General features: G+C 54.6%; 7 protein-coding genes across 7 annotated transcripts; 2 read left to right on the top strand and 5 right to left on the bottom strand.

Annotated features, from left to right (window-relative positions):
* Positions 1–37: 37 nt before the first annotated feature.
* On the bottom strand, positions 38–2,119 carry ftsH-2 (ATP-dependent zinc metalloprotease FtsH; the record flags this gene model as incomplete). The annotated part of the gene is made up of 1 exon (XM_036635284.1): positions 38–2,119. One exon carries the CDS (start codon positions 2,117–2,119, stop codon positions 38–40), a length of 2,082 nt encoding a protein of 693 aa, XP_036500041.1.
* A 1,182-nt stretch (positions 2,120–3,301) lies between these two features.
* On the bottom strand, positions 3,302–4,503 carry gla-1-1 (Glucoamylase; the record flags this gene model as incomplete). The annotated part of the gene is made up of 2 exons (XM_036635285.1): positions 3,302–4,348; positions 4,402–4,503. 2 exons carry the CDS (start codon positions 4,501–4,503, stop codon positions 3,302–3,304), a joined length of 1,149 nt encoding a protein of 382 aa, XP_036500038.1.
* Positions 4,504–6,396: 1,893 nt separating this feature from the next.
* On the top strand, positions 6,397–6,876 carry CGCS363_v003437 (uncharacterized protein; the record flags this gene model as incomplete). Its single annotated transcript, XM_036635286.1, has 1 exon — positions 6,397–6,876. One exon carries the CDS (start codon positions 6,397–6,399, stop codon positions 6,874–6,876), a length of 480 nt encoding a protein of 159 aa, XP_036500039.1.
* An 872-nt stretch (positions 6,877–7,748) lies between these two features.
* CGCS363_v003438 (AB hydrolase superfamily protein) lies at positions 7,749–8,663 on the bottom strand (the record flags this gene model as incomplete). The annotated part of the gene is made up of 1 exon (XM_036635287.1): positions 7,749–8,663. The coding sequence occupies one exon, from the start codon at positions 8,661–8,663 to the stop codon at positions 7,749–7,751; it is 915 nt and encodes a 304-aa protein (XP_036500032.1).
* A 495-nt stretch (positions 8,664–9,158) lies between these two features.
* Positions 9,159–11,552, bottom strand: CGCS363_v003439 (uncharacterized protein; the record flags this gene model as incomplete). Its single annotated transcript, XM_036635288.1, has 1 exon — positions 9,159–11,552. The coding sequence occupies one exon, from the start codon at positions 11,550–11,552 to the stop codon at positions 9,159–9,161; it is 2,394 nt and encodes a 797-aa protein (XP_036500033.1).
* Positions 11,553–12,316: 764 nt separating this feature from the next.
* On the top strand, positions 12,317–12,943 carry atl1 (Alkyltransferase-like protein 1; the record flags this gene model as incomplete). The annotated part of the gene is made up of 3 exons (XM_036635289.1): positions 12,317–12,431; positions 12,564–12,687; positions 12,793–12,943. The coding sequence occupies 3 exons, from the start codon at positions 12,317–12,319 to the stop codon at positions 12,941–12,943; spliced, it is 390 nt and encodes a 129-aa protein (XP_036500802.1).
* A 709-nt stretch (positions 12,944–13,652) lies between these two features.
* On the bottom strand, positions 13,653–19,230 carry Kif21b (Kinesin-like protein KIF21B; the record flags this gene model as incomplete). The annotated part of the gene is made up of 4 exons (XM_036635290.1): positions 13,653–14,228; positions 14,280–18,526; positions 18,619–18,942; positions 19,065–19,230. 4 exons carry the CDS (start codon positions 19,228–19,230, stop codon positions 13,653–13,655), a joined length of 5,313 nt encoding a protein of 1,770 aa, XP_036500801.1.
* Between the last annotated feature and the right edge of the window lie 1,913 nt (positions 19,231–21,143).

The following is a 21,143-nucleotide window of genomic DNA, read 5'->3' on the forward strand; positions in this document are numbered from 1 at the left end:
ATGGCACCCAAACCATACAAGCTAAAATTTCAGCTCTTTATTGACGACCACCAGGGCGCCGATTCTCGATGTTCAGCACGGTGTCAATGAAGCTACGCTTGAGCGTGCTCTTCTTCCTTGCCGCAAGCAGCTGCGACGTCTTGAGAATGTTCTTTATCTGGCGACCGTTAAGCGAAAGGGTGGCAAAGTCATCCAGATCCTCATCCGTGACCTCGCTCTTCAGCGTTGCGCCCTCGAGGAAGTTGCGCCAGATCTGGCGGCGCGAGTCGACCGTCAGGTCGGGGTACTCGAGCGAGACGTGGATGCGCGACTGGAACGCCAGGTCGATGTTGTCAACGCGGTTCGTGGTCATGAAGAGGATGCCCTCGTAGTACTCGAGCGTGCGCAGGAAGATGGATACAACCTTGTTCCTCTCGAGGTCGTGCGTCGAACGAGCTTCGAGGAAGACGTCGCACTCGTCGAGGAGGAGGATGGCGTTCCAGCGGGCGACGAGCTCAAGGATGCGCGAGAGGCCGTTCTCGACTTCCCAAGGCTGGGAGCCGAGGTCGCCAGAACTGAGGGTGTGGAGAGGGACCTTAAGGTTCTCGGCGACGGCTTCGGCGGTCAGGGTCTTGCCGACACCAGGAGGACCGGAGAGGAGGCAGATAATACCCTTGCCCTTGCCCGAGATGACGTCGTCAAAGGACGAGCCTTCAAGCTGCGACTCGGAGAAAGCGAGGATGAGCTCCTTTTGGTCCTCGGGCAGGACGAGCTTATCGAAGGCGTTGGTGTTCCAGGTAATCTCGTCTACCGTCTCGACGAAGAAGTCGAGCCACTTCTTCAGCTTCAAAGAGTAGCCGCGCGTTCTCGAACGCGCGAGCATCTGGTGGTACGGCGTCAGCTTCAGATTGCCGTCCTTACCGAGGCCATGCGAGCGCTTCCACGCCTGCAGCGCCTCGAGGTCCTTGGCCGACCAGTCGTCGAGGTAGCGCGGGTAGTAGGGGCTGTAGCGGTTGAAGGAGCTGATGTCGACAACGATGCGCCCGTCGACCTGGATCGGGACCTCGTTGCCCTCGCGGTCCCAGGTGATGGCCGTGCCGGAGTACTGCTTGTAGTGGTGGCCCGCAAGCTCCTCGAAGATCTGGCCGCGGCGGATGAGGCCCTGGCGGACCTTGTCCTTCTCGGGGTGGAAGGCCCACGGGTACGCGTTGAGGCCGGTGATCTTCTTGGTGCCGAGGAACTCGGGGACCTTGATGCTCTCGCCGTAGCGGCCGAAGGTCTTGCCGCCGTAGTCGACGCAGTCGGCGGACAGCTCAAGGTACTTGCCGCACTGCGTGGCCTTGTACTCGGTCTCCTCGAGCTCGAAGGCGGACAAGGGGCCCTTGTGGGCGGAGAGCACGATGGCGCCAGGCTGGAAGATCATCCAGAGGTGCTCGAAGGTGATGACGCCCTTGGCAACGTAGTCCTCGAACACCTTGATCGCGTCGCCGATCTCGTACTGGAGGATGTCGTACAGGATCTTGAGGTGCTCCTTGGTCTTGTCGTCCAGGCTGGGCTTCTTCATGTACTTGCAGAGCTCGGTCCAGCGGTGTACGAAGGGGTGAAAGGGGGCATCGAACTCAAGGCGCTCAAGCTCGCAAGCGACGCCGGTGTAGCCGTCGAGGATCTCGCCCAGGGCGGTCTTGAGCCAGGGAGACTGGATGACGATGGAGTGGGCCTCGAGCTTCTTGCGAGAGTCTGAAGACTTGACGTTGCGGACTACGACGGCATACTGGGCCGTCTCCTCGTTCTCGGCGGCCTCGTGGACGTCTTCGGGGTACTTGTCAACCCAAGTCCAGTTGCCATCACTGTCTTTGGGGGATGCGTAGATGTTCTTGGTGGAAGAGATGGAGCCGGTAGGGGCGAGAGGCTCCTTGGGCTTATCGTCCTCCTCATCCTTCTCATCGGAAGCTGCCTCTGTTGACGGCTCATCGCCGGACTTGGCTTCGTTGTCCTTGGGGGCCTCGCCGTTTGTAGTAGTCTCGCCGTTTGTTGTGTGACCGTTCGTGGTTTTGGTCTCTGATGTGCCGTTGGTCTCCTTGGTGGTTGTGGTGTCATCCATCATAGTCAGGCCCAAGGCCTCAATTGTGCTGGGCGCCATTGTGTCTGAAGTGTGTTTCTCGGAATGAACGAGATGATTCGGGTGCTGATGATCCAAGACAAGAAAGATCTCTGAAGGGTGCCTCAGACGTATTTATCTCTTCATCGCAATGGGCCACATACGGAACGAAAGTGTAAAAACCCCATAGCATTATTCCTGTCAATGGCGAACGCGCCAGCTAAGCGCCAGGCGGCTGACATTTCCCCAGTGGCTGCCTCATCAGGGGTTGTTGATGCCTCTTGTGTGGCAGTGAGTCACCCATGTTCACGGTGTTTCCAGCGAAACGCAGTGTTTCGTTTGAAAATCGACTGATGCAAAGTCCCTCGCTGAGGCCGCTGCTGCCTGCGTGGAACGGATCGCGTAGCTTCGCAGCTGGGGTTTATCAGACAGAGAGGCCAATGAGGTTAGCAGCGTAAGCACTAGGACGGGAAGAGTGCCGCGACAGCGCAAGGCAGAAGAGCCGCTGGAGCCCAAAGCTTGTCAATAGGATTCAGGCCGCCAGCTTTTCACCGTGTTGCTCATTCGCCGATCTGTGGCAAACGTGGGGTATAGACCTTGGACAGCGTTGTGGAAAGTTTCAATGTTCAGGATAGTTGAGGATTGCCTCTATGCTCTGAACGAGAGTGAGAAGACTCTCTTAGTCTAGTGAGGCCTCATGAAGGATTCAGTGAGGGGAAGAAGAAGCAATGTTTTCCGCTGCAGGCAGCACGACTCCGCCCCCAAAATTCCCCAAAATTCAAGGACTCAAGCGAGACGGGAACCACCGATCTCTATCGATCCCCTGTCAGGGCTGAGCAGCACGGGCTGCAGAAAGGACGTTGCAGTGCCACGACGACCCTGCAAGGGCGCTGAGCTAGTGGAAACGACTGCCTGTTGAGGCTTTCGTGGAGTTGCAAGAGACACGTGTAAGACGTATGCTGTGACTTCGCCTGCTTTTCCATACTATATAGGCTGCAGAGACCAGCTTTGGGAGTATTTGCAGAGAAAAGGAAACTTCATGTTTGAGCTGCGTTCTTACAAAGCAGGTATGAACAATAGGGTAAGCTAGGTATGTACAGGTTGAAGCAAATGAACCCTCCCGCTGATAACTTAATCGTCCCAGTAATGTATCGATTCCACATCAGACAGCGAACTTTGCTTCCATCAAAAAGGAGAACTTGCCCGCACAACCCCCTACATTTCTCACTTCCAATTGCTACTGACAGTCACGGCAGTCGCGCATCCCGTCGGCACAGTGTAGGACCGGTTCGGGTCACTCTCCCAAGTCACGGTTCCGCTTGAGGCCACATTGATGAACTTGTACTGGAACGTCGTCCCGGCCGGCAGCGTCACCGTGTAAGTCCACAACGGGTTCGAGCTCGTGTACTGCGACGCCGACAACGCCGGGGCCGAGGCCGCATTCCAGTCACCCAGCGCCGCAATTGACCCGGCAACCTTGATCGTCTGACCCGGCACCGTCGTGACGAGCTCGTTGAAGGTGACGGCGACACTGCTCGCGGCCGTGCAGCTGCCGCTCGTCGCTGTGGCCGCGGCGCTGGTGGTGCGCGTTGAGGTCACCGGGTTGCTACCCCCGTTGCCGGAGATGGCGATGTCGGCGCAGGTGAGGTAGACCTGGCCGGTTTGGAAGGAGTTCCAGCGCAGGGACAAGAGAGTGTGATTCGAGACGTAGTCTGGGATCTTGATCTTCTTCGTGACGGTGTAGCCGCCTGCGATAGAGGTGTAGCAAGACCCAAGGGCTGAGTTGTCGACTCCCTGGCATGCCCTGCGGCTGTCTGCCTGGAATGCGTTGCAGGTGAACCAGTCGTTCCTCCAGCACGCCTGTCCCGATGTGCAGTCGGGGCTGTAGTTGCAGGTCTGTCCAGAGACATCAGTGCAGGGCAAAGTGCCGGCTTGGAAGCAGTTCTCAGCCGCTTGCTTCTCATCGTCTGTGGGGATGTATCCTGGTGTGAGGAACTTGTCGACGAGGGCTTGGTCCTGGCAGATGCGGTAGCTGAACATGCCGCCGTGGTCGCCGTTGTTGTCGACGCACCACTGGACGTCTACAACTTGACCCCTCGTGTATGTGGCCACGGGAGAGTTTCCCCAGTTGGTAGAGGGCTGGTTGTAGTCGACACTGACGCGGGCATTGTAGCCGCAAGGTCCGCTACGGCCTACGGTTGCGGCGGTGAGGTCTGGCCAAGCAGACACGGGCTCGCGGATGGTGCATTCAGGACAGGTATCTATGCCAGCCTTTGGCAGTTAGTTTCAGATGATAGTATGCTTAGACTAGTTGCGGGCTATACCTCGTGGCCGAGACGGGTGCGACTGGAAGGGATTGTCAGGTATCCATGGCCATAGACGGAGCCAAGGAGGCTGGAGACAGCCAGAGTTGTCCAGAACTTCATCTTAGCAAAGTCCAGGTAAAGACTGATATAATTGAGGGCACGAAGACGAGGTGCAAATCAAGAGATCGGGCGTCTGATGGACGTCTGCAGTCGGAAGGCCATCTCATGAGTATGAGGCAATAACGTTGAATTTATACTCAATTTCTCCGCAGACCCTCGTGCCATCGTGAACCATCACCACCACACGATGCCACTCTGCGAGTCCAAGTCGAGGTGCTCCCACCGGCCATCATCACAAGCAGCGCCGAAGTACCTCCAACCGAGACGGGCCTACCCGCACGTGTTTCCCCGGATCTAAACTCGGAGTGGAAGTCCGGGGGCATCCCCAAATGACATGCAGGTGATGGCGGGGTAGAGAGTTCTCTTAGTGCCGGCTGTCATATCTCCAACCGGAAACCAGCGCGGGGTGAAAAGGGCCGTTGTGTGGCCGCATTACCCCTCCAAGATCGAGTTGGCCGAGACCTTGAAGGCCCTTGACGTCGCTTCCTGCCAAGTTGTGCTCCTGTCAAACTCCTGCAGGAATGACACCCGACACATGCTTGAGGCGGAGTTCGGCGGAGTCGAGGTGGCATCCCGCCCTGCCGATCAGATGACTTGTCGAGCTGGGTGGCTGCTCGACTTCACGACAACCTCACTATTGAAGAGAAGGCCCGAAGATGGTCGATTCATCACACTTGAGAGGTGGAAGTTTCGATGGTTCGGGCTGAGGGGCGGTGATAGCTTCGCGAAGCTGCCGAGGAATGTCCGCTTTCTGACGCCATTGACGAAGTTCTAGGTGGCTACCATGACTATCACATGATCCGATCTTCGTGGAATCATTTCTATGGTTCAGAAATTCCTCCAAGAATGGACATCGGCAGTATTCAGGCGAAAATGTAGCTCCGCTGGAAGGTTGCTGATGGACAGACGCGTGCTTCGTACAACAACAGGGCAAACACCAAGGTGGTATCGTCAACCTGATCGGCATTCGTTGCTTCGTGGCGCTCTATGTCGGCAGAGCTCAGAGTAGGGAGAACAGTTTTATGAGCAATTGATGACGATTATCTGATCAATCATGTGAAGGTGTCGGGAAGTGGGAAGCAGTCGCCTTTATCCCGCCGGCCAGTTTTTTTCAAAATCTGATTGCATAACGCAACCCATGTCCAGTCATCTCAGGGTGAACCACCGGAAACCTGCAGTCAATCTTGACTCTAAACCTAACGAAGAGGCTTTCTACTGGGGCTCATTCTCTCCACAGTTCATCTGATAGCAAAAGGCAGTGAGGGAACACCAATCGGTTTGGCCCCGTCCATGCTTTTGCGGAGTCCAGACTGCGCCAACAGCTAGACCAATCCTTATTTCTGACAACATAGCGTGTGCCGTCGAGAATATCGCTCGCTGCCTTTCCAAACTGCCGCGAAGCCAGCAAGGAAATGGACAACAAATTTTCAGGTAGACAGGGGTCGCATAGTGCTGTTGCGGGAACCCCGACGTCTTTACCGCGAGCCTTATGGGGCTTAAATTGCTGCTACGAGTCAGTTTACCGCAACAACAGCCAACGATCGGGAGAGCCGACCACTTTAAGCATCGCCGCAGGGACATTAATAGCATCTCTTAAATGAAGGACGTTATGGAACCGCCAAGCCACACTGACCCGGCATATGTAGAATTGTTTTTGATGAAGTCGTGAGTCTCCTGTATTTAACAAGTTGGGATGTCCTGTATTTGAGCAAACCTACTACAACCTCAGTCAACATACATACCAATACTTAAAAGTCAATCGCTACCTAATACACACTCGTTCAAGAACGAAGCCCCCAAGTCGCGGACATAATCAGCACATCGGCCCCCAACCAACAGTTCCACCACATTACCAAACCAACCTCAACCCACCGATCTCGAGCACGGTTCACAATGCCTGCCATCTACAGCGAACCCCTGCGTCACCTCCTCTCCGCCCGCGATGGCGACGACGACGGCGATGGAGGTCTCCACATGCCCGGCACGGTGATGGCCATCATCATCGTCTGCGTTCTGGTCTTCGTCGGCGTCCTCGGTCTCTGCTGTTGCTGCTGCTGCCGACGGAAGCGTAAAGGAGGCTCCGGCAGTGGCAAGGACGATGGCAGCGGCAACGGCAGCAACAACAACGGCGGCTTCGACCCGACGAAGTGGATCAAGAAAGCCGTGAAGAAGACCACAAAGAAGATCAAGAAGATGTTCATGAAGAAGAACAAGAACAAGAAGGAGAAGGACGCCACTGCCAACGAGTCGGTTCCGTACGGTCAGGGCACGCACCCCGGTTTCGGAGACAATGAGAGAGGATACAACAGACTTGATGCGCAGGCGGAGGAGGAGACCGTGGGAATGACGTCGCCTTACGGTCAGAGGAATTGATGGGAGTGTTAGGGCATGTATGTGATGACGTATGAGTACCTTAGAGGAATGGCCATGGAATTAATAAGTAACAGCGATATGAATTATTGAACTACTTCCTGAATCTCTGTGCTACTGAAATACTCGATCTGTGTGCTTGCTGAAGAGGTTATTCTGCGTTACAATTCACACGCGACAATGCTCTGTAGACTTTACTTCTTGTTGCCGCCGCCGCCGCCGCCGGTGTTACCTCCAGTGTTGCCGCTGTTTCCACCACTACTGCTTCCTCCCTTGTCGTTGCCATGGCCGCCATGGCTCAGAGATCCCCTTCCACCCTTGGGATCTTGCCAAGGAGGGTTAGTAGGGCGGGAGTAGTAAATAGGGGTTCTGCCTCCAGAAGACATACTTGTGGATCTATGAATTGTTTTTTAAAAGGGAACCGTGAGGTTGAAGTGGTAGTTCTTGTGAACGTGCACGGCAATCGTGTTCCTCTCAACTCGCGGCATTATAACCAAGCTCCAGTTCGAAGACATTGTGATGAATATCCAGCCCCGAGCCTGAGTTCCATCACTGTGAACAGAGGTGCATGTTGTAGACGGTCACCAAGAATGGATATGGCAATCGCCATAGTACTTGACTTCACCAGTCATCGGGATGTCCTCAAGTTCCTGTATTGTCAACTCACTTGGGTTTGGAAGAGCATATGTGCTCTAGATACGTCTCTGTCACGGTATCATTCCAATCACCGCAAAGAGTTTTACAGTACACTGGTGCTAAATGGCAGATTTTCTTAGAGAAAATGGTGTCTGAATTATGTTGATGTTACCACCGTGCTTTTACATGAGGTATGTTGGAACCCAAATTTGGCCTTGCTAGACGCAAACCCCTAAATGCTATTCCCTGCCCAATAACCATTTCATTCCCTTCATTGTGTTTGACGCTAATTCCGCGGGAACCTCCTTGGGCGCAAAGATAGTCCAGCCTTGGTGGCCCCAGTCCAGGTAGTTGTCCATCCTTACTTCAACCCCGTTATCCTGCAAAACCTTGGCATAAATCAACCCATCATCTCTCAAAGGATCTCTGTCGCCGACATGGATATATGCCTTGGGAGACTTCGGAATCGCCTCAGGGTCGTTGATGGGCGAGTACCATTTCGATTTGACATCCGCATCATACGCATGCTTTACGGATTCAATAACTTCCGTTGTAAACGTCGCACTCCACGTTGCGTTGTCTTCTCGAGAAGTCCATTCTGAAGCGTACTTCTCGGGGACGATATCTTTGCTGAAAATGAGCGGGATACCCAGCATCACACCGGTGATACCAAGACCTTCAACGCCGGATCTCTGTGCGACGACTGCAGAGATGTTTCCTCCTGCAGACCAGCCACCGATCACGAAACCCTTGGTGATGTCTGCGCCGTAGCGGCTGGCGTTCTTGGCAAGCCATTTGGCAGTCTCCCAGCCGTCCATGACGGCTTGAGGAAACTTGTGCTCGGGCGCCAAGCGGTAAGTTGCGTTGACGACAACAGCGTCAAATTCCAGGGCGAATTCGCGAGCAGGCCGGGTTGTTGGCTCGACGCCCGCAACGATGAAGCCACCGCCGGGCCACAGGAGAATTAGTGGCTTTCCGCCGTTGGCTTCGTTTACACCGCGACGGCGCACGACTTGGAGGTCGATCTTGTAGCCATCAGGAAGAGTAGCCACGTCGCGGAACTCTTCGAGCGAAGGATCCAGGGGAGGGAGGGCCGCAAGAAGAGTTTGTATTAGTTGAGGGCGGGTTTCGCGAGATTTGATAAACGTTTCCATTTTTGAAGGCTGCGTGTGGAACTTCTAGTGATCGGTTGGTTTTGAGAAAACAATTTGGCGGATGAAAATTGAGAAGTTGGGTAAGTTGAGAGAAAGTTCCCTTTGCGATCCACGCTTTCAAGTCGCACCACTCAACTCCCCCGCAATCACGACTTGGTGGGTCCGGAAATGTTCGGGGACAGCCTGCGGGGTGCTCTTTTGGCGGCAATTGTCCGAAACGGGGTCGGAACGAGTCCTTCAATGGTCAAGGTTGAAGATGCCGACCCGCCTCCAGTTAAGTTTGCTCCGAAAACAACGCCCAGTCAGGCGTGAAGGAGGCAGTTGCGGCTTGATTACGGCACCGGAAGGCGGTACAAGGCGAGCAAAAGGGACCGGGAGGAAGCTTTTACTCCAGTCTACTAGCTGGGTCCGTGGGTTTCTTAAAAGTTCTCGTCAGTTTCAACACCTCTATTTGGGCTCCAAGGAAGCATACCTTGAGACAACACCAGTCAAGACCTAGCCGCCCATCACGACGCACGGCAGTCCGATATTCTTATCAGGTTGTCTCGATAGACGTATGCTGCATCTCAAACAACTGAAAAGTTGAAGCACACCACAACATTGGTCACAGCTTCCTCGTCCAACCAGCGATGGTCCCAACGGCAGCATCTTGCTCAGTGCCCCGCATGTCAGGAGTTGCTCGAGCTTGTTACCTGTTAGCGCAAATACCAACACTTCTGCCTTGATGTCTTGATGGACTATTCGTGCGACGTGGAAACCATCGACCGCGACCTCCATATCGTCTTGAATGTCGTAAACTGCATCTTTCGCATGGAAGCATGATGGAACAGCCCACAAAGACAGGAAAACACTAATGCTTTCCACGAAGCTCGCTCCAATTGATGTTCTCGGCAACATATCGTTCAACGTTGCCAGCTGAAGCAAGATGGACGATTCGTTGACGGATACGTCCATGATCAGATTTGTCAAAGAGGGCCGATGATGGGGCTGAAGAAGTGAGCCTCCAACAAGTAAGGACGGATCCGAGAGCCTCTCCGGAACATTTCTTGAGGCGAACTCAGGGAGGGGTTCTGCTGGCTCAATTATGATGTTGCGAAACGCACCTCCCACCGAAGCGAGCCCGCCGGAGATTTGGATCATTCGTCCAAGTTCATCGAAAGCATCGTTCTGCATGATGCATGAGTAGTAGATCGTGTGAGCGCCGCCTGACAACCCAACGATGTGACGTTTTCTACCAGCCACTAAATGGAGTTCATCCGTTTTCAGCCAGGTGTCAGAGTAGTTAAAGCAGATTAAGCGGCCGAGATGATCAAAAAATTCATCATGGGTTGCGCTGTATCCGCTCACAACATTCCGACACCGATGGGGACGGAGAGTGTCTCGTCCGATTGAGAGACAGCTCCAACTCCACGCAGTTATAGTGTCTCCTGACAGAATGTTCCCTTGCACACGTAGCTCAGAGGGGTTGAACCTACAACGTGTTAATGCGACTGCGGTACTTGAAACCCCGTGTATAAGCCTGCCAATACACTCGCAAGGACATTGGCCGAGTCCACAGTCTTCGGCGAAGTCCACGTTACTGTCGGCAATGCTGTCGTAGTGATAACGGCACATGCCCAAAACTCTCTTCAATGAGCCTTCCTTCAGGTATGCGAGACCATGTGTTGCCGGGCCCATGGTTGAGAATCCCTCCACTTTCCGAGGGAGCCCCAAGCGTTTCGTCGTTGGCGATTCAACGCGCATAATGGCAAGGACATCTTCCAAGGCACGTCTATTGTCAAAGTTGCCATTCATTAAGAATCCAGCATGACTATGATCAAATTCTGGTCTTGGAAACAACGTTATTCTCGTTTTATCGAGAAGGTCCATTGAAAGCATTCGGATTGCGTGATGAATTGCCGGGGACAGCTCGGTGTCGAGGTGAGACCATCTGGCGATTTGATACTCTAAGGTCTCTTCAAGGAGATAGTCGATCTTGACCCTTTGATTGTTTTCCTTCCAGTCAGATGCTTCGGGAACGATGTGCAAGGACTGCGGGCTCGAAGACACCGAGAAATGGTTCGCCGTGTGATCGCTCTCCAACTGAAAAATCACATTTCCCTGGCCTCCACCGCAAGCCCAAAGTATTGTATCGCCATGACGCAACTCAACGGACATTCCGAGTATGTGACTCGCAAAAGCTGGAAGCCACGATCCACGTACGTTGAGGATCATGTAATGACTCTGTCCTCTCTCTGCGGTAAAGACCAGTTGTTTGATTGCTTTAGCAAGGTTTTCGGCGCTACCCATTCTCCTAAGTTGTCCAAAAACCTTGTTACGGCGAGATTCTTCCTTTGCTCCTCTCTCGCCAGGTCCGAAACTACGACTGGTCTCGAAGTATCTCGCCGCAGTGCTGTCAATGTGCTGGAGAACTTTTGGGAACCCGAGGTCGTGGACGAACGGTGCCAGATATGCCACAAGTCCTTTGAGGACATCAACGCTGGGTAGCATTTCTGCTCCTAGGCCGTACACGGAGAGAAGTTGGGAAAGGCACTGCGCAGCTTGGAAAGGAGGAGTGCCAGTCGATAGAGACCCGATAACGAGGAGCGCGTTCGTGCCGGCTCGGGTGCGCGTCATCTCGACCACAGGAACCGAATGACCCCAACCGATGCTCAGGGCTTTGGACAGAACTGACTGCATGCCGCAGCGCCGGGATACGTGGGAATGAACCGTGTCCGACAAAGATGATCGAACGGGGACTTTGGCCCCGAGCCAGAAGGCGGCGGCGACGGCATACGTGTCGACTCCGCCGTCGCTTAAAGCTTTCAGCACTCTTCCTGTGAGCATGTGGGAAAGCGATGCGGTGCTCACGACGTCAGCTTGAAAGCCGAAGCCGACCTGGTCCGTCATTTTCGGTCAAAGAGATAAGTAAACTTCTTAGGGGATGGGAAGACGGTGAAGATTGAACTTTGAATAAGGAGAAGACAGAGATATAGTGAGACAATCTCAGCCTGATCAGAGAATTCGGCTGCAGGACTTGACGTGTCACCTAGTGCTGATCGCTAATTGGACGGACCTCTGCAAAACTAACATGCATCGGCGAATCACGGGCAAGACGTGAGATTTTGTCGAGAACTTCCTGGACGTACATGAGGAGATGTGCGTTCATCATGGGACCATCTAGTACCTGCCCTCGACGATAATAAGAACCGTGAACGACGGAAGTAATTTGGGGAATGATGGTGGGGATAACAGACATGAAAGTGTATGTCCATGGAAACTGTCCGACTAGCATAGACAGCGAAGCTCTCAATTCAACGACGCGAGAGCATTGGGATGTTATACTAATTACATTCTTAGCTCCTGAGTGTGAACTCAAAGTGTTTTCCTGCTTCATGTCGACTCTATATTATTGAAATCGAAGCGCCATCTGTAGAGCTCACAATCTGCTTAATAGTGGCCGGATTGTACATCATTTGCGCTGGTAGAAAAGGACAAATCACAACCACCGAATCCCTAGCGCCATCCCCAAAATTGCTAAGCACTACCTCCACGCCCTTCACCACCAAAAACACCAACCAAATACCCCGCCAAACCGCATTCACGATCTCCCTTCACACCCTCACTCTCACCCCTCCACCTCTCCTCCCCCGATCCTCTGACCGCCCAAGAAGATGCCCCGCTCCGAAGAAGCAGAAACGTTCTTCTTCGCCGTCTACTCCGCCGTCCAGGAGATCCCTCACGGCAAAGTGACGACCTACGGGCACATTGCCCGGCTCATCGGAACCCGTGAGTCCTTCCTCTACCTACACCTTTCATCTCACCTCCCCTCGTCACCTAACCAATCCCCTCGAACTTCAAATGCAACAATCTCAAGTCACAAATCACAATCCTAATCGCAACTAATCTCTCTCTCCGCAGCTGAACGTCCCCGCCAAGTCGGCATCTGCCTCAAGCACCTCCCAACAGACCCCTCCGCCCGCTTCAACAACGAAAACGTCCCCTGGCAGCGCGTCATCAACGCCAAAGGCGCAATCTCACCTCGGTACGATCTCATCTCCCATTCATCCCTCGCTTCCCCCCAAAACCTCCCACTTCCTCTCCATCGAATCTTTTCACCCCTCAGTCTAACTAAACCTGCCCATCACAGCTCCCAGCCCACAGGCGCAAGAAGCCAAGCCGACGCCCTCCGCGCCGAAGACGTCGAGGTCACGCAGACGGCCATGGGCGAGTTCGAGGTGGATTTCGACTCGTACGGCTGGTTTCCCGACGTCCTCCCGTCGGAGGAGGGCGAGCAATGAGTCGCGCCTTCCACAAGAGCCTTAGATGAACCATAGCACCGAGAAGCTGCACCAAGATCACCAAATTAGGAACGCAGAGCGAACTTCAAAATTCTTCTTATTCAACCGAGTCCATCCGGTTCGGCGCGCACTAGGATTAACCAAAGGTATAAGATGTATGCTAGGCCCCCAGATCACTCCGTCTCGAGAAAAAGTCTAACGAATGCCACCCAGGTTGTCCTTCCGACTGACAACCCACGACCTCCGTCTCCCGTTCCTTTTTGTCCCTCGTGCCATCATCAGAGCACGTCGTTGGTCTTTGCTATTCGTAGACGACTTATGTAAAATGAAATAATTAAGATGAAACAGAAGAAGTGAAGGTTCAAAACACCTTGTCCATGACGCATGAGCAAAAGACGCGTAGTGGTATTGAGAAAGAGAAAAACGTCAAAAACCCTTGGTAGAACGACGCAAGCGCGAGCCGCCAGTGTGAGAAACTCCTGCCCAGTCTCTGGGTTTCGCCATGCGTAGGGGGAATCATCTTCGGCCAGGATAAACATTTCGCAGATGCAAGAATACAATGTCGCAAAGGGGGTAGTAGTAAGAGCCAGAGAAAAAGAATCAAACAACTCCCCTTCCCGACAAAAGAAACCACTTTTTTTTATGAAGAGAAAGAGTCCAGTCGAGCCCGGTCTCTTCGAGTGGGAAATCCCAGACAACAGGGCTTCGCCTAGAAGCAGTTGAGAGAACCCTTCTTTTTCTTCTTGGACAGAGCGTTCATGCGCTCCTCCAATAGACGTTGCTGGGCCTCGGCAGCCTGTCTCTTCTTGCGCTCCTCCTCCACAGCGTGAAGACTCCAGCGGTTGTCCGGCTGTGGTGTCGGCGCGGGACGGTCCTTGAGCTCCTTGATCTCGGCCTCCAGATCCGTGCAGCGCTTGCGCCAGGCATCGCTGTCTGCCTTGACCTTGTTAGACTGGCGTTCGAGGTCCGTGAGAGCCTCCTCGAGGGTCTGAGTGAGCTGCTTCTCGGCTTGGAGATGCTTCTCGATGGTGCGGATGCGGGCCTCCTGGTCCTCTTGGATTTGGTTGACAGCACCATGGTGGTCTTTGCTGGCGGGGCGGGTTCCTTGTGTAGGAGTGCTCGGCACTGTTCCATTGGGACCGGCGTTGGCACCAGGGAGGGGCGGCAGAGGAATAGCCGGTGGAGGAGAAGGCAGAGAAGCAGCGGATGAGCTCTTGCGCAGAGGCGAGCTCATTGAGTTGGATCGCTGTACGTTGCCAGAGTTGGATACCTCGTCAAGCTTGGCCTGTGTCAAGTTAGATGTGCTGATCGGTGGGGGAGAGTAACAATCACGTACCTGAAGAGCGGCGTACTCGGCCCTAAGAGACTCCAACTCAGACTCGGCCTTGAACTTAGCAGCCTGCGCGTCCTCGATCTGAGCGTTGCGCTCGGTCTGCAGCGTGGACAGACGGTTGTTGGTCATCTGAACCTGATCGAAGTTGCTCTGAAGCTGATCCTCAAGTTCCTCCACGAGACGGGAGTTCTTCTTGTTCCTGTGTTCCAGGTCTCCGATCTTCTTACGGATAGCAGACAGCTGGTCAGGAAGAGGAGCGGGGCTTCTGATAGGCTCGCCCTCTGCGGTGAGCAAGTCAGTGAGGGTCGACTTGGCCTGCTCCAACTCCTTGAGGATGTTGTCATTGATGGTCGACAGCTCAGTGACGTGCTTCTGAATCTCGCCCGACTTCTTCTGCTCCTCGGTCAAGGCCTTCTGGTCGGCGATGAGATCATCAATGCGCTCAGTGATCTTCTCGATGCTGACGTCGAGACCAAGAGCGAATGCGACCTGGGTAGCAACCTTCATAAGATCTTCCCGGGCGTCGTTGAGCTCACACTCGAGGAGTCTGACGTTCTCGGCGTGCTCATTCAGGAGAACAGCGACCTGTTCTTCGTAACCCTTCTGCTCTGACTGCTTCATCTCCTCCAGCTCCTTGGCGTGGTTCTCTTGCAGCAGCTTCATACCGTCTTGGTGGGTCTTGAGAGCCTGCTCGTGGGCAGCAATCTGGTTCTCCAGGTTTGAAATCAAGCTCTGCTGAGTCTTGGCTTGCGTCTCGTGCAGGTCACGGGCCTTAATAGCCTCCTCCAACTCCGCCTTGGTAGCTTCGTGGACGGCTTCGAGCTCGGAGACCTTGCTGGCGTTGGCATCAATAGCCGCCTTGTACTCGTTGATCTCATCGCGGAGGTTCTTAACCAGCGTCTCGTGCTTCTCCTCAATCTCCTTGACCTCTTCGTCACTTCGTGTAGCAGACTGCTCGGCAGTTCTGGTGTTGAGAGAAGTGATCTCAGCCTCAAGCTCCTCGATTGTCTTCTTCATCTTGGCCTCCGTTTCTTGCATGGTATCGAGAGCGGTCTGGTGCTTCGTCTGCCAGCTGGCCAGTTCGGTCTGGAGTTCAGTAATCTTCTTGTCGTTCTCCTCGGTCGTTGGCACTGCTCTGGTTTGAACGTCGGAGATATCTGTGGATGCCTCAGGAACAGCAGCAACGGCAGCGGCCGTGGCAGCGGCAAGCGCAGCCTCGTTAGCTTGAGGTGACGACTCGGTGTCATCTGCAGGAGTCTCCTTCACGGCAGTTCGCAGGCTCTCGAGCTCGGCCATCAGCTTCTTTTCGCTGGCCTCGTGAGTCTCCCTCATATCCCTCATCTGCTTCTCATTTGCCTCCAACTGGTTCTTGAGGTTGGAAACGACAGACATGTCCATGGGAGAAGCCTTCAAACTGGAGCGCTCACGGGTGAGGCCAGAGATGATAGTCATCTTCGTCTCGATCTCCTTCTTGGTGGATGCAATGTCTGCCTCGAGTTCCTGGATTCTCTCAGAACGAGCGTGGAGTTCGTGCATGGCGGCGTTGAGGTTCAGCTCAAAGTTCTGCATGACATCGGGCTGCTCTTCGAAGTTCTCCGCGGCGATGTTACGGAGCGAAGCGAACGATCGGTGAGCGCGATCGATAATCATGACATTCTGGCTGGATTTGCGGCGGATGACAGGTTGTCCGCTTCGCGGCGAGGTAACTTCCAAGGCCTTGGCTTGGGCAACCTCCGTCTTGAGCTCCTCGAGCATGTCCAGAGCCTCGTGGTGCTTCTGTTCAAGTTGAGTGTACTTGTCAGCCAGCTCCTTTTCGGCCTCCTCCTTCTCGGCTGCCAACATCTTGAACCTCTCAACCTCCGTTGCGAGGAGGTCCTGGTGCATAAGATCCTCGGTCGAAAGATGCTCGGGATCAGACTCTCCCTCGGGCTTAGCTGTGGCAGTCTCCGCATCAGAGGGATCGGCATTGGCAGGCGACTCCATGGCGGAGGACAACTCGGAAGACAAGGACCGAGACAAAAACTGGCCATTCTCTTTCAAATCGCTCGACCTTGCGTCGGAGAAGAAGGAAGGCGGTCTGGTGAGGTTGGGAGAAGTGACAGACATCATCGAGTCTCTGACCTTGCGTTCAGGGTGTCGTGACTCATCGATGGTGTCCTGAAGATCTGCGAGGGTGCGCAACGCTTCCTCGTACTTGGCGTTCAACAAGTCAAACTCGTTGATGGTCGTCTCATGCTCAACGCGTAGGTCGAGGAGCTCCTGGGTGACGTTTTCCAGCTTGTCTTGGACAAACTTGGATTGGGCGGGGCTTTGTGGCGGGTACTCATGCTTGTCGGTGTTCAAAGCCTGATCATCAGCCTCAGGTGTCTTGACTCCGTTGGTCTTCTCCCCGTGTGGTCCGCCCTTCTCGCCTGAGTCGACGGCCTTGCTGGCTGCTGCCTCCTCCTCGACATTTTCGGGGATGACGTCGCGACTCATACGGCTGACATGAGAGTGACTGCGAGAGTGATCGGCTATCTGTCGTCGTGCAAGACCATTCGGGCCCTCGGTCTCGGGTTCCGGGACCTTGCTATCGCCTTGAATGTGGTCTAATTCGGTCAAGAGAGAATCCAACTTTCCGAGCGATCGTTGACGCTCAATCACCTGCTCAAGCCGGTCAATCTCACGCTGCATCAGCTCGGCATCCTGGTCAGCCTCTGCAAGTCGCTCTTCCAGTGTCGAGATGTAGTCCTCGCAGGAAGCCTCGTTCTCTCTAAGGCGAGAAATTTCCTTGCGCAGTTCCACAATGATTGTCGCATTCTTCTCTTCGCCAGAAGTGTGACCATCAAGCTTGTTCTCCAAGTCGTGGAGATAGTTCTCGGTGCTGGCTTCGCGATCCATGAGCTTTTGCAGGCGTGCTTGCAGTTGTGTGTTGATCGTCTCGATGTAAGTGCACTTCGTCTCCTTCTCCAACAGATTGGCTTCGGTATTCGACAATGTGCCGCGGGTGCTCGACAGAGACTGCTCCAAGGTTTGAATGGTCTTCTCGTATTCTAGCACAACCTGCTCGACAGCGGCAGCAAACGAGTTTGATCGATTCAGTCGCTCTGTCGCAGTGTCGCCCAGTGACTCCTCAAGTTGATCGTTCTCGGCTTGCTCGTTGTCGCGGGCCTTGGCCATTTCTGCAATTAACTTCGCGTGACGTTGGCTAAGGGTCGTGTAGTTTTCTTGGGCGTCCAGCAGCTGGTTTTGCAGCTCGACTTCCCGCTCATTCTGTCGCTCGGACCTCTCACCTGCAGAGGCTGTGCGTCGCTCGCCCCCTCCCCGCTCAGCGCTACGGATTTGCTCCCGCAGGAAGGCTACCTCCGCCTTCAGACGATCAATGATAGCCTGCTTGTCACCTTCCTCGACCTGCTGGATCCGGGGCTTACTCTGGATAGCTCGGGCCCTCTGCGCATATTGGACGGTGTTTAGTGTTTCGCTCAGATGGAACTCGGCCGGCGTCACGCAAGCAATCATATAAGTGATGGCATTCCCGCCCAGTGAGTCTTGGAGAAGACGGGTGAGCTTGGAGTCACGGTAAGAAACGTGCGATCCGGCTTGTCGTGAAGACAGTTGAGAGATGACCTTGCCGAGCGCGGCCAGACCAGCGTTGATGGAAATACCTTCCTTGGCACGCTCCCCTTGGGCACCGGTGTTCTTGAGTCGTTCACTACCAGCCAAATCAACGAAATGGAGTTTGCTGTCCGTTGTGACCCAGGTCTCAGATCCCGTCATAGCCTCGATCGGAACGGAAAATCGCTTGTCGGCACTATTTGAACCCTGCAAGCCGCTCTTTCGTTGCACCAAATTGAGACTGAATACGGCGTGAGACCGGGAAGACCTAGCATTAATAGCCGTCGCATCTGTCTGTCGAAGGGTCGAGCCGAAATTCAACGCATTCATGAGGTCGTCTACTGAGTTAATCTCGACTTGCCGCAGACCGGTGAGAATGATGTTGCCCTTGACGTCTTCGCGAATGGTAACGTTGGTGCGCTCATGTTGTGGAACGTTGTCTGGTACTAGCAGATCTCGCAGCTGCTCATTGTAGATTTCGACGTATGTGGCCTTCAACGACCAATTCCTCTCTGACGGTAAGCTCGATGCTCCTTGGGCAGAATATCGGTGTGGCGTCCGCAACTGGGACATTGACCCGCGGTTGGCCTGCTTTTTTGAGATGACCGGCCCGTCGAGCTTCTCGAAGAGTGCCGTTGCCGCCCTGGGAATGACACCTAGAAAGCCTGCTGTCAGCTGAAGATCTATCGACAAAAAAAATCGCCTCGTGGTGTAGGAGTTCGCGACATCGAGATGCGGTGCAACTTACCCATGATTTCGAGGTCGCCCTGTTCATTGGGCCCGGATGTGCCCATCGTGTACGACTTTCCAGCTCCTGATTGACCGTACGCCAAAAGCGAGACATTGTAACCTTGAATAAAGGCGTTGACGCAATCGCTCAGATACTCCCAGATTCCCTCTTGGTCCACATCGGAGCCGAAGACACGGTCAAACACGAAAAGTTTCCTTCCTTGCGGGGAGTCGATTGCTATGTTGGTGTCTGTCGTGACCTGGACCATGGATCGCTGAAATCGTTGGGGAATCAATTCGTAACCCGGGTCTGTGGGCTTGAGTGCTGGCCGAACGCGCACGGCTGCGTGGTAGAAAGTCGGTGGTCAGTGGTGTGATGTTCTGTTTGCAGGAAAAGGGGGGGTAGGCGACGCGACGTCGTCACAAGCACAACGGACGACGATTCCGGCGGGAGAGCAAACTTACCAACTTTGACGGCGGTCCGGGCATCTTCGTCAGATGCTCTGCTACCACCGCCATGCTTGCTGGTCATGCTCAGGCGGCTATTACTTCTCGGTGACGGTCGCACCATGGCGCTCATCGGTCTTTGGGGTATTTGATTCCCGGGAGAGGCCGGCGGCGAGCTGGCCATGATGGGAAAGAAGAAGAAGGGCTTCGTACGGTCGGCGCGGGAGGAATTCGGTCCTCCTTGTATAAAGTTAGGCGCGAGGCCACAAAGTTGAACGAACTGGGGGTGTCGGGATTGTGCAATCCCCCGGGCGAGACCCTTTATCTTTGGCAGTATGAAGCACTGTTCAGAATCTGGTGCTGTTGTGCCGATGTCTCAAAAGTGTAATCGGATCGATGTGGGCGGTGGAATCAGGTGCGTGGAGAGTCCTAGTCGCGGAAATGTCGACTTCCATGCACTATTCTTATGCTTCGTTCGTGTCGTGGTCGAGGGGACCCGGTGTTTTGGTGGGAGTCGTTCGTGAGGTGATGAAGGAGCGGAAGGGGCTGCGTCTTCGTTCGCCGGGGCAGCGGTAGCGCAGCAGCGGCTTGATGAAGAGATGCAAACACGATCGTCATGCGGTCGAGAAGGAGAGAAAAATATAAACAAGAGAACGCAAGAGCTCGCAGTGGCTGCTGTGGTTGCCGTTGCAGTGCGGAGCTGCTGTGCGTTGTCCAGCGTTGCTTGGGAGCGCGAGATTGTTGGAGATATTCGCAGGATAGGGTAGCCCGGGATAATTATCTGTTTTGTTGCGCGGCGTGCTGGACCAGTCGAATTGGATGGGGTGGCGTAGAGGAAAGGGGGGGCGTGGGCGGACGAGGGGGACGGGGTTCGTTCGTTCACTCGCTGCGGGTGCTGCTGCTGCTGGCTTTGCTGTCCTCGTCGCTGTGATGTGCTGTGCTGTGCTATGCCGTGCTGTTGCTCCTATTGAGCCGGTTGTGTGTGCTGGAGGTGAAGACGGGGGAGAGATTAATGGATTGGATTGGCCTGGGCTGCAGCGGACTGGCGTGGTGGTGGGTTAGCGTGGGCCAGCAAGCAGAGGGCCGGTCGGGTCAGGACAGGGGGCGACCAGGGGGAAAGCCAACCGTGGTGGTGTTTATTTCGAAAGGTCGACAGGCCAGGCACCGTCTGCAGTCACGGTCTGCACAAGAGGAGAGGATGGGCGTGGATAAGGATGCTTGACCGGGGTGGGTGGATGTCTGGCAAATTAGAAGCGCGTCGGGGGTGGCTTCTGATTGGGAGGCGCGCAATGTGACGGATGCGCCCGTTCTCGCAGTCTGCGCAGTCGAGTCGTCTGCTGGGCCGATTTGGGGACGAAGGCAGCGTGAGAAGAGGGTCTCCTGCTGTTCTGGGAGTCGCGCACGTCGTTTCGTTTGCGAAATATCCCGGGCGATCGTCACTGTCTCAAATGCCACGATGCCGTTTTGGAGAGAGTTGATGCCGGGGAAGAGTCAGTTTGGTGGAGGAGGAGGAGGAAGTGAGCAATGAGGCTGGCTGGAGCAGCGGAGGAGGAGAGAAAGAGGGAGGGACCTCGGGAGCTGGAGATGTGAAGAGGAGAAGAGGCAGACCGTGGAATACCAATCCAAACCACGAGACAGAGAAGGAACAGCAGCATGAAGCAAGAAAGGAGGAAAGAGGGAGGAGCAGGAGGGGAAGGAAGGAGCTACCTTACTACGATACCTACCTTCCCTCTGGGAACCCTGAGAGAAGCATCAAAGGGGGCAGCAACGTCCAACAAACAAGACAGGCAGTCACATCGCAGCTCAATAGCAGTTGCAGTTGCAGTCGCAGTCGCAGTTGCAGGCGAGGTGGTCGGACTGGCCTCGCCTGTTTGGCCACAAGCAATCAATCGTCAGTGCCATCCCGAAGGCTTGAGGCTTAAATCAGGACAATAAGGTCACAGAGTGCAGGTCATTATTGCCTCCAATATCGCCGGTGGCCGAGGCATGAGGAGGGAGGCAGGCAATCAGCAGAGAGCCTATCCAGAGTCCCAGCCAACACGGCATTCACCACAGTACATTCCACGGCCAACAACACCACTCAGCGAGTACAGATAT

The sequence above is a fragment of the Colletotrichum siamense genome, assembly GCF_013390195.1.
Source record: "Colletotrichum siamense strain Cg363 chromosome Unknown KSG_Cg363_contig02, whole genome shotgun sequence".
Lineage (NCBI taxonomy): Eukaryota > Fungi > Ascomycota > Sordariomycetes > Glomerellales > Glomerellaceae > Colletotrichum > Colletotrichum siamense.